The sequence below is a fragment of the Hordeum vulgare genome, chromosome 5H, assembly GCF_904849725.1.
Source record: "Hordeum vulgare subsp. vulgare chromosome 5H, MorexV3_pseudomolecules_assembly, whole genome shotgun sequence".
NCBI classification, from domain to species: domain Eukaryota; kingdom Viridiplantae; phylum Streptophyta; class Magnoliopsida; order Poales; family Poaceae; genus Hordeum; species Hordeum vulgare.
The window spans coordinates 38,513,920-38,525,035 of NC_058522.1; the positions used below are offsets into that span (position 1 = coordinate 38,513,920).

At 46.7% G+C, this 11,116-nt stretch overlaps 1 protein-coding gene across 1 annotated transcript; it reads left to right on the forward strand.

The window, feature by feature from the left end:
- The first annotated feature begins 7,259 nt into the window (after positions 1-7,259).
- LOC123395784 (11-beta-hydroxysteroid dehydrogenase A-like) lies at positions 7,260-10,897 on the forward strand. The gene is made up of 6 exons (XM_045090816.1): positions 7,260-7,613; positions 8,859-9,051; positions 9,556-9,641; positions 9,758-9,889; positions 10,049-10,213; positions 10,364-10,897. The coding sequence occupies exons 1-6, from the start codon at positions 7,416-7,418 to the stop codon at positions 10,646-10,648; spliced, it is 1,059 nt and encodes a 352-aa protein (XP_044946751.1). The 5' UTR covers positions 7,260-7,415; the 3' UTR covers positions 10,649-10,897.
- Positions 10,898-11,116: the final 219 nt, after the last annotated feature.

Genomic DNA, 11,116 nt, shown 5'->3' on the forward strand with positions numbered 1-11,116 from the left:
CAAAGTTCATGCCGAATTTAATTTCGGTCACTCAATATGAGTGGCATTGTAATTTATCAATGCGTCGAATTGCGTCCAATTTTCTTACATGTTATGAGGAGTTCACAAAGATTTAAAAATGAGTGCCAACATTTTGGTGAAACGTTGATTAACTTCCATTTCGTCAAATTTCTGGTACTCAATATGTTCAATATTCAGTAAAGGTCATGTTGAATTTTCTCGGACCCTTCTTAGACAATTCCTCTACTCAATATTACTTTCATAATGATTATTAGGGATCATGAGGCGTAAGATCTGCCATATCTGCAAATGTCCATATACGGACAGTCTTCACACTGCAGTACCATTCGGGTTCTTCTTGAAGAAGGGATTTCAATAATCAGTGATAACGGTCTTGAACTTCAAATAGTATTCAATTCTAACAATATTTACAATTGTTTTACCAACTTTATTGTTAATTATTAACTGTTGCATAGTGTATCTCATGCAACACATGGGTCAACTTCAACAATTTATGCGGTAATGTTATGTACTTTGAGGATGATCGGGGGTGCACATTCGAACTGGATGTGCGTAAACGAAAGGATAGAACCATCATATATGGCGATGGATGGGAGCAAAACATTTCACAGATAAATTTCATCAGAGAAGAATACAAAACATCGAAAAGGACATGTGAACAGGTTAAGGACATTTTATTTCGAGAACGATGACGAGGACCAAGATGACCAGGATGAAGGAAACAACCAAGATGACGAGGACATCCATGAAGATGAGGACAACCAGGATGATGACGATAACCAGGATGATGAGGATGAGAAAGATGATGACGATGAGAAGGATGATGACGATGGTCCATTCCTTTCTGCAATTTTCTCTCAAAGAATGGAGAAGCTCACTCGGGATGAGACCGTGAATGTCATCGCAATGTTACGATCCAGTGTGGCCTTCTTGGGGAAGCCCTTTGTTCACCCTCTAACTAAAACCAACATCGTCAAAAAAGTCATGGTGAGATGTTTTGTATTCTTTTATCTTTTTTGTTCGTAAGTATGGTGAGATGTCTAACATTGCTTGGTCTCTATTTGCTCTTAATGATGGAAAGTTCAGAAGTTACCTATGAAGATGTTTTTCGGAGTGGATATCCCCATCGTCGGCACCATTGGAGTACGTCATAGACCAACAAAACGTGACACCAATGTTCAATACAGGACGGAATCAGGCGAGAGCATATCCTTCTATGAATCCGGCTGGGGGTTTTCAGGACAGGAAAGAGAGAGCTAAGGGTGGACACCCTTCTGATAATCACCATAAGGAAGCGCAACCGTAGTGACATTCAGATGATGGTTGCCGTTGACCATGTTTAAAAATATGGTCTAAGTCATTAATATATCAGTCGACGAACTGTTTGTTAAGACATATGTGATCGATACATTGATGTTTGTTCCTTGAGTCGAACAAATCTAAATTTTCAACTCTTATTTGGATTAGTTCGTGTCAAAGTACAATGCCAACAATTGGAATAGTCTACCCTATCCCTCTAGTGGCGGACGCTATGGCAAACCACCACTCCTACTACTAGCGAGATGTGGCGGGTAGGTACTAACGCCCGCCACAAGAAGTTGTGTACTAGTGTCGGACGAGCGCCCGCCACTGATGCGGTCACAGCAGTGGCGGAAGGTTAATGGTGTGCGTCCCTCGAAGCCTTACCCACCATTACTAGGCTTCCCACCGGCCACTCCTAGGCATTCATGCAATAATGCGCTTCTAGTGTGATTCTTCTTGATTTCTTCTATCTCCTCCTTTACTCCTCTTCATGTTCCCATTTGATCTCGTCCATATTAAACCAATTTTCTATAAAAACGCAATAAAAAGAGGATCTATAAAATCCTTTGCATTCACTAGTCACTAGTAGCAATATTGAAGTGAATATCTCGGTTTCAATGAAATACTTTGGTTTAAACACAGCGTAAATGAGTGCAAAAATATCACTCATCGTAGAGAAGTATTGACGATTTCAAGATCAACAAATGCATGTGCAACTACTCAATAATCTTGTGAAGCATATGTGGATCCACACTAGGGACCATTAAATTAAGAGGAAACCTTCTTTTTTCCACTCTAGCTACTTTACTTACGCCACTTTAGATATTTGATATTTTACTTTCGTGACTCTTAGCTTTCGACAATGTATCACAAATCTCATTCCGTGGCAAAAACAAAATGTGTCCATTTCACTTTTAGTACTCTTAGCTTTTGCAATGCATGTATCACAATTGACCTTTTGAAAAAATTGATTTTATGTTTGAACTATGCACTTCGGACAATATCTTAGGTTTGCACTATATTTTTTATTTATTTGACAATTTATTATTGAATTCCCTCTAGACAATATTTTATGTTCACTAATCCACATGCATGAGTCTGAATGAAAATGAAGGTTTGCAAATGAGAGAATGTGTGGATGTCCGAGCGGACAAATGCCGGTCGGACCGCTTCTGTTCACGTATAACACTATGTTATAGCCCAACTTAAAAACAAAAAGCAGGACATTTCCTCATGCAACTAAATTAAGCCTAATTGAATGTTGGTTTGACCATAGTTATTTACGTAGATCCAAGAAGCATGGCACTCAATCTCAGTCAGATAAGTACCTTTCTTTGCCCACAAAGCAGCATGGGCAAAGCAATTATGCACCGTGTCAATTGCGTGTCTCCAGGAAACCGATGCCCCACTCCCACTCCCACATGTACCACTATGAATCTATTGCATGGGCAGGCTACGACTTCACCTCATTCTCACCTCGCTCTCCCGTCCGTCCAAGTCAAATGCATACTCTCTCTATCGGCACATCGGCAGGTGCACTGCACCGGTACACACAGCACCCGTCTTCAACAATGACTGACAGGGTAGCAATCTAGCATTACGCATGCGCACCACGCGTCGCAGTCGAGTCCACGGTGGGTCAAACACGCCACCGTGCGCAGTAATAAAGTGGGAGGAAGGTCACCGGCAACTACGATCAAAAGCACAGATTTATGCATGGCGTTGCATTCAATACGCCCACCTTCCTGGAGCCGTAGGTGCTGCCAGTATAGCAGCGCCGTGCTGCACCCTCGTTTAATTTAATTATTATTGGGTTGGTTGCTACTACTACGCCGGTGAGCGTCCCAGTCGCCAAGTATAGCTAGCTAGGCTCTCCGTCCTCTTCCTCGGTGGTTTCGTGTTGGTGTTGGTGTTGATGTTGGTGTTGGGGATGAAAGTTACGGCCACCAAAGTGCTGGTGGATCCATCCAACTGACGGGAACGTCAATCCATTCATCATCTAACTGACGGCAACATCAATCTACTAGTACAAAGCTCCGTATAGAAAACATATACGAGTACACTACTGAGTACTCGTTAGTTCAGGCCACGGGGTCAACGCTGGCACTTGTTGCCGCCAGGCTTAGTTTCCTCATCATCAATTAATCAATCATCATCCACGCGGCCCCTTAACCCCCCATGCTTTTCGCCACCGTTCCAACCAACTCGTTGCCAAATTTAATAAATCTCATGGCCTCATATAGGCTGAGCAAGGTGTAGACACTGTTTGACCTTGACTACTAGCATGGGACGACGCCGGTAGACGTGTCCACCGTGTTTTGGCCCGGCAGGCCCCGGTACATGTTACGACTGCGACAGCGATGCGTGTCTGCATTTCCTTGCTAAGTTGCTATATATATTGATCCTCTTTGCATTTATGTTAAATTGTAATTCTAGGCAGGTTTGATTAGTACAATATTAATGCATGTCACAGAGAATAAGATAAGAGAACATTGTGTTTAGATGTGAATCCAACGATATATTTGTATGACGTACACGAACACGATCAATAAACCAGGACGAAGTTAGTACCGTTAAACTTCTCCTACAAAACCTTCCAAACAAACCAAAAAAAAAAAGTAGGCAAATACTCACATAGATTTTTTCACTGCATGCGTCACCGTTTACTACTGAGGTACTCCAGCAGAATAGATTTAGCTTCGATTGTTTCAGTCCTAAACTAAAGTTGTGAACGTCTCCAACCTTGGAGTAGGCAGAAATTAATTTGCATGGTTGGCTTTGCTTTCAAAGGAAGCCAACCCATCGACGGACAAGCCCACCGGTACTAACTTTGGTCGTCACCTCACGTCCCCGCTCCTCCCTGCCCATCACCTCGCGACACCAAATTTAGACAGTGACTCGTCGTCAGGGCCCCTATGAACCAAAGGGATTTTAGAGCTTTTTTTCTCAAGGATTTTGCTTTTTGCACCATCAAACACTCTTTGCCTTGGTTTCCTATTTCCGTAGGATTCAAGATGACAGGTTACTGCAGTTTTGTTTTCTTTTCTAACACATGACACACAAAGCACTATACGGTACCTAGCTAGCTCTTCTTTCCTCGGGCAGGAAGCACACCAGCAGCGTGATTTACTGTGTTTTTTTTTGCATTTAGGACCTGTTTGGTTGCCAGCCGTAGTTTGCCACGTCAAAGGTGTGGCGAGCCATAATTTTTTAGGCATGTGTTTGCTTCTCTACTACAGTCTGGCTCGTCACAACGCATACAAAATTCTCTAACAAAATTTTTTGTCTAAGGTGTGGCGCTGATTTTGTCCGTCACAGTTTCTGTGGCGTGCCACAGGTGTGGCTAGCACCTAATCTTAGACATGACAAATTAAGTCCGAAACCAAACAGGCCCTTAGACGCCTCGCTTATGAGACCACAACACAATTTTAAATGAAAAGGAACATCGTGCTCATGGCACAGCGAGGACAGAGGGGGTGGCGACATGTTTCTTCACTGATTGTAGCTACAGTATCAACTGTGTGTAATCAACCGTATGTTTTCTGCCACAGAGCTGCTACCTGGCTTTTCCTCTCCTTGATACAATAGACACACAATTCTATCGCGTGTATTGGGTAAATAATTAGAAATTAACTTTAGCTCTCGGGCGCCAATGCTCCATCACACAGCCACTAACTCTATGATAGAAAAAAAAACGAAATAAAAAATACAACTCCTAGGCTAAGCCTTCAAAAAGGAAAATCCGCACGTGCGTCAATGATGACGAGTCCATCCCAAGACCGATCTTTGAGATTTTCATCCCCAAAGCTTCGGCCACCACCTTCAGCAAGGGCACACAGACATCCGTCGACATAACCTGATCGGAGATCTAGTGTTTTCACCGGAGTGCGCATGCTAGTGGCCTTTACCATCAACACTTGTCCAACTACCTACATCTCTGGTGTTGGATACCTCACGAGGAAAAAATGAAAGACAAAGATGTCCCATACCGCTTCGCCTTCGGTCACACCGTCTTCGATCTAGCTGCCAAGCAAAAGATGACACCTTCGCCAGATGCACCATGCACCACTTGCCGATAGTTGGCATGACTTGACGTCTCTGCATGAGACATCGTGTGTAGTACCCACCGTTGAGCTCACCTTCCGGCGTCGGGCACAGCCTAACGCCTCCGGAAGAGACGTACGAGTCACCTGTCGAGCTACGTCGAACCCGAACTATTAGTAGAGGGGCCGTCCCATACCGCCTCCAGGCTCGTCGAGGTCGTCACCACTGCGAGATCAAACCACCATGTCATCCACATGACCACGGAGGTCGCTACCACGTTGCCCCATCGCCCAATGCATGTGGCGCTACCAGACAACGCCATGACGAGCAAGAGCATGACAATAATATGGCCCCAGACCGGTTGCAGGCTATTGTGCTGACACGCAACGATAACCGTTGACAACCACCACCTCCCTACCGCAAGTCGCTATAGATCCCGCTCCAAAGGCCCAACGACACGAAGAAACCAGGCCACCGCTGGTCCCTCCAACAGGTGCAAGCTCGAGAAACAATGCCCTCAAGAGGGACTACGCCGCAAACGAAGCACCACCTTCTCTTGGTTTCGACGAGATCTAGAGTTTCGCCCAGAGTTGCCTCGGTGGTCCACCTAGACCACCACTGCCCGCTGAGGTTCGCCGCCACACCGCCAAACAACAAAGGCCACACATGCCCGGGACAACTACCATAGCGTCCCTGCCTGGATCCGCCACCCTTGACCCATGGGAGCCGTTAGAGGAGGCCGCCACCATTCACAAACCTGAACGGCCTCCATGCCGCCCTCTTCCTTGGCAGCTACGTGGCTTTGCCCGCGGCAATCTGAGGAGGCGACGAGAGAGTAGAGAGGACAGGGACGACGGAGGGACCTAGGTGGGGGTCTCAAAATTGGGTGCCAAATATTTCTCCACTTTTTTAGGTTTGTCAACCAAGCATTTCATTTTTAAAGAAAAACAGCAAAGAATTTTAACATGTAGTACCTTACATGTTTGCTGAAATGATATTTTTTTATACAATAATTCTAACCGATACTTAATGTGTAAAATAAGAAGCCTTGTTATGTTTGTGCAAGTTTAAATTAGCTTTTTCAACCACTGTTGTTGCTTCTATTTTTGCACATCATGCAAATCTAGGTACTCCCTACCATTAATATGAATCGGAGGAGGTATTAAATTTTGAGACTTTTTGCGATGGTAAAGAACAGCCCAACCTGCATGCATGATTTATTAGATGGTTTTCAGTATTAAGTACTCCAGGAGTAGGAATTTGAAAATCATTTTGATGTACTACCAGGAGCACTGGTGCCTGGGCACCAAAAGGCCGCGTCATACGATAAAAGTATGAACTTTGCTTCTATACACAGCTTTAAAAGGTTTACAGATGCAGATTAAAGGTGCGGATTGATCTTTTCCCTTTCAACCAAAACAAATACAGTCTTGTTAAGTTTCAGTCAACTGAGACTTCATCAAGTCTTAATCAATGTTATATCCGTGACATCTTACATTAAAATTTGTATATTTTTTTCTTTTTCTTTTTTACATGTTATATCATTTGACTAAAACTTGATTAAATCTTAATTGACTGAGACCTAGCCACACCTAAACAAATAATATAGGTTTTGCATTCAAATCAAACTAGTCAATAGTACTATGTTTGATCCGCATGCTAATGTGCTGATAGCCTTTTTTTAAGTAACTTTCAGATTCGTGTAAACTTTTGGATGAAGAGTGTGCCGAAAGCAAAACTCTAAAAATATGTTTTTTAATGAAAACCATATATCTTAATAATACTACTACAAATTTTTTAGCTGAATACTAGTAGTGCATCTCTATGGCCCTGTACCCCGCCCACTCATCAATTCCCTCTCAACCCCTCAACTCCACACACGGGCACATAGGCGGCCGGAGCCATAAATAAATAGACACAGGCCACGAGCTCCCCATCTCCACCAGCAGTCCACCACCACCTGAGCTACAGCCATCCAACATCTTCGCCTCCGGGTCCGGCAGGCATCAGAAAGGAGGAGAGCCGCCATTAGCGAAGCTTCGTTCGGCATGGCGAGGCAAGCCCTGACGAACGGGTTCCTCAGCGGCTTCATGCACGTGGGGCTGGCGCTGGTGCTCCTCGCCTACCTCCCCGTCGCCTTCCTCTGCCGCCTCGTCTACCGGCTGCTGGTTAGGCCCTTCGCCGCCGGCGAGGACCTCCGCGGCAAGGTCGTGCTCATCACCGGCGCCTCCTCCGGCATCGGCGAGGTCAGTAAAGCCTGCCTCCCCCCTAGGCTCATCTCATGTTCCCGACTTCCCGTTGCTCAGGTCATTGATGGTTTGGGTTCCACCCACGCAGTAAGGCCGACCCATCCGTCAGTGCCTGACCATTCTACGTGCATGCGTACTTACTATACATATGTAGGAGTACTCGCCGGTCGCCACCCTTTTACAGTTCCATCGCAGTTATACGTTAGTACGTAGGAGTAGTTGTTTCTGTTCCATTGCTGGCATGCATACCCCTTGTCAGATCATTGGTGGTTCAGATGAACTGGAGTTTGTTTTTCTATTTTCGTTTTTTTCATTTTGAAGGCTAGCTGGTCCTCATTTGTGTTGGTTTGATTTTTTATATTCTGTATAGATACCAGGTGAGAGTGATTTGATGATGATAAGTGAAGTAGCTAGTAATAGAGACTTCGTTTTGGCCCTTTGGGAACCCGTCTAGATTTAATGGACTACACTTACGAGGAACGCTGATTAGCAGCAGGCATGACCAGTGGTTTTTTTTATCGGTCTGAATATGTTGTTCAAACATCTCTTTTCAAAACGTTTGTGCCGTAACCAAAATCGTGTTTCTATGGGGCAGTCTGGCCCACGGTTTCCATAACCCACCACCACGTGTGAACATCTTCTCCAGCTGCTTTCTCCTTTTCGGATAGAATAAATAAACAAATAAATATGAATGTTTATACGCGTGAAAAGAAGCTGCAGGAAGAATGTAAGGAGAGGAGGTGCAGGGGCCCTCAAATGAATTCAGGAGCAACATACGGGTGATGGGAGTATTTTCATACTTACCACCGTGAAGGCCTGAAAGCTGCCGGTAGCTTGCCTAGTAGTACCATGATAGTAGAGTACTGTACATGGGAGCATCAATTGGTGATGCAGTGAGTAATTCCCTGGCCGGCCAGGGCAGCGTTGAATTGAATTCTCACCGTCCACCCCATAAATCCTGGATTGGCCGGCGCATGGGCGCCCCGCCCGTCGCATCAGCCTCCTGGAAACTTGCGGCAGCTCTCGTGCACGCCGCATGTGGCTCTGCACTCTGCAGTCACCCGAGTAATTATAATTTATAAAGCCTCAATCATAAGGCGGTGGTCATGAATGGATTCTTTACGTAATTTTAATCGTATTTTAATCGCACGGCACCGCACGATCTCTCGATCGTGTTTTAAGCGTGATTTCAATCGTATTTAGAGTTGACTAATGAGCTAGGGTTTGTGATGTGGACTGCAGCACCTGGCGTACGAGTACGCGAGGAAAGGGGCGTGCGTGGCGCTGGTGGCCCGGACGGAGATCGCGCTGCGCGCCGTGGCCAAGACGGCGCGGGAGCTGGGGTCGCCGGACACGCTGGTGGTGCCGGCGGACATCACCGACGTGGAGGAGGCCAGGCGGGCCGTCGAGGAGACCGTCGCCCACTTCGGCAAACGTAAGCACTCCCACCACCAGCTACCTAGCTATAGCTCCGTTATTAACCTCAGCGTACGTACGGTGGTACCTGACAGCAAGCAAGCTCTCAGATAGTCAGATAACGACGGAGTACGAATATACTATATGCATGCATCATTATGGTTATTAGTTAAAGCAAATCACTTTCCAGAGCAGTGATGCATGCATGTGAGGTTGGCCGGTCCGGCCGGTTGATAGGAATGTACCCCAGCTACTTACAGTTGTTCGCACCGATCAGGGTGTTCAAGTGAGCGAGTGCGTGGTCGTAGTCAGTTCAGCTTGCTCATTCAAGTCCGCCCGAGTAGTAAGATGATCAACATGGCAGGTCATACGGAGCATATATAATGGCTTGCAAAAAGTGAATGGGTCATTTGGATTTACTAGATAGCAAAAAATGTTTCTAGTACTCCAGTGAGTTTCAGACTACTACCAGCTGCTGCTAATAATAGTTCCTGCTGTCTCGCTGGATTGTGCATGCATGCAGTGAATCACCTGGTGGCCAACGCAGGCGTGTGGTCCAGCTGCTTCTTCGAGGAGATCACCAACATATCCGCCTTCCAGAACGTCATGGTAACGCACGGTCGCACAGGATCGACACAAGTTTATATTATACGTACGTAATCCCTGTTGTTAATTTCTCCACCATGCCATGCGTGCGTGCTACGTACGTGTGTATATGCGCGCAGGACCTCAACTTCTGGGGCGCGGTGTACCCGACCTACTTCGCGCTGCCCTACCTGAAAGCCAGCCGCGGCAACATCGTCGTCACCGCCTCCGTCGCCGGCAGGGTCCCGGTGGCGCGCATGAGCTTCTACAACGTACGTGCCACCACTCTAATCGACCCAGATTCAAACTTAATTACCGCAATGAATTCTGGATCAGGTGGCAGCAGCCCACCAAACATCTTTACCGATCGGTACGGCGAATTAACGCTCCGGTCGGTCGGTCGATGCACCGTGCGTGTGATTGCATTGCAGGCGAGCAAAGGCGCGGTGATCCGGTTCTTCGAGACGCTGCGGGCGGAGCTGGGGCCGCACGTCCGGGTCACCATCCTCGTGCCGGGCTACGTCGTCTCCAACCTCACCATGGGCAAGGGCGTCCAGAAGGACGGCAACGTCGGCTTCGACGAGGACGCCCGCGACGTACGTAATACGCACGCGCGCACACACACATCCATCCATCCATCCCCCCCCCCCCCCCCCCCCCTAAACCACCGTTACATTCATAGCAGTTGATAGTTTTGTTTTACGTATTTATGAATGATCATCAATGGGACGGCGAACGGGTTGCAGATAAACGTTGGGCCGTTGCCGGTGGGGAAGACGGAGACGCTGGCGGAGGTGGTGGTGGCGAGCGTGCGGCGGGGCGATCGCTATGTGACGTGGCCAGGGTGGTACTGGCCGTTCCACATGGTGATGTGCGCCGCGCCGGAGCTCGTCGACTGGTTCTCCAGGGCATTCTACGTCTCAAAGTCCAGCGACAAGGACGGCGACGCGCTCAGCAAGAAGATCCTCATGGCCGTCGGCGGCAAGAAGTTCCTCTACCCCAAGAACATCCGATCCCACCAGTCCCAATAAACTAAGCCAGCCATGCGTGCATGCATGCAGAGAAAATGTATGCTCGGTTGGTTCGGCACCAAAATTGTAAAAGAGTCTAGTTGTTGGGTTGGTGTGCATGCATAGCAGCTTGGGTCTCTTCTTTTCTTCTCCTTCTCTCTTGGTATTCTTCTTCTTTTGTTCCGGTGTGATGAGAGTCCATACGATGTAAGATCTGTTATATTGGTGGTACACAACACAGTCGGTGTTGCAAAGAGAGTTACTTCTAAATGACCGTCCCTTCCGTTGTTGTTGCTTGCTGACAGAAAAAATGAGTGAGACAGGTTGTTTGTGTCGTGGATGACCGCTTCTCCCGGTCACCAAAATTTGCGCTGCTATCAGTGAATGCGCCAACTACAGTAATACAGGATACCACTTACCACTGACAACGAGCTTACCACAACTTGGAGACTGCGACCCAAGAATGTCATGAAAAAAGAAAGAATTGAC

Bases quoted from the DNA above. Each gene is read 5' to 3' on its own strand.
- LOC123395784 (XM_045090816.1), top strand. From the start codon at position 7,416: ATGGCGAGGCAAGCCCTGACGAACGGGTTCCTCAGCGGCTTCATGCAC. The intron at 7,614-8,858 runs GTCAGTAAAGCC...TGTGGACTGCAG, and splicing joins CCTCCTCCGGCATCGGCGAG to CACCTGGCGTACGAGTACGC. The intron at 9,642-9,757 runs GTAACGCACGGT...ATATGCGCGCAG, and splicing joins CCGCCTTCCAGAACGTCATG to GACCTCAACTTCTGGGGCGC.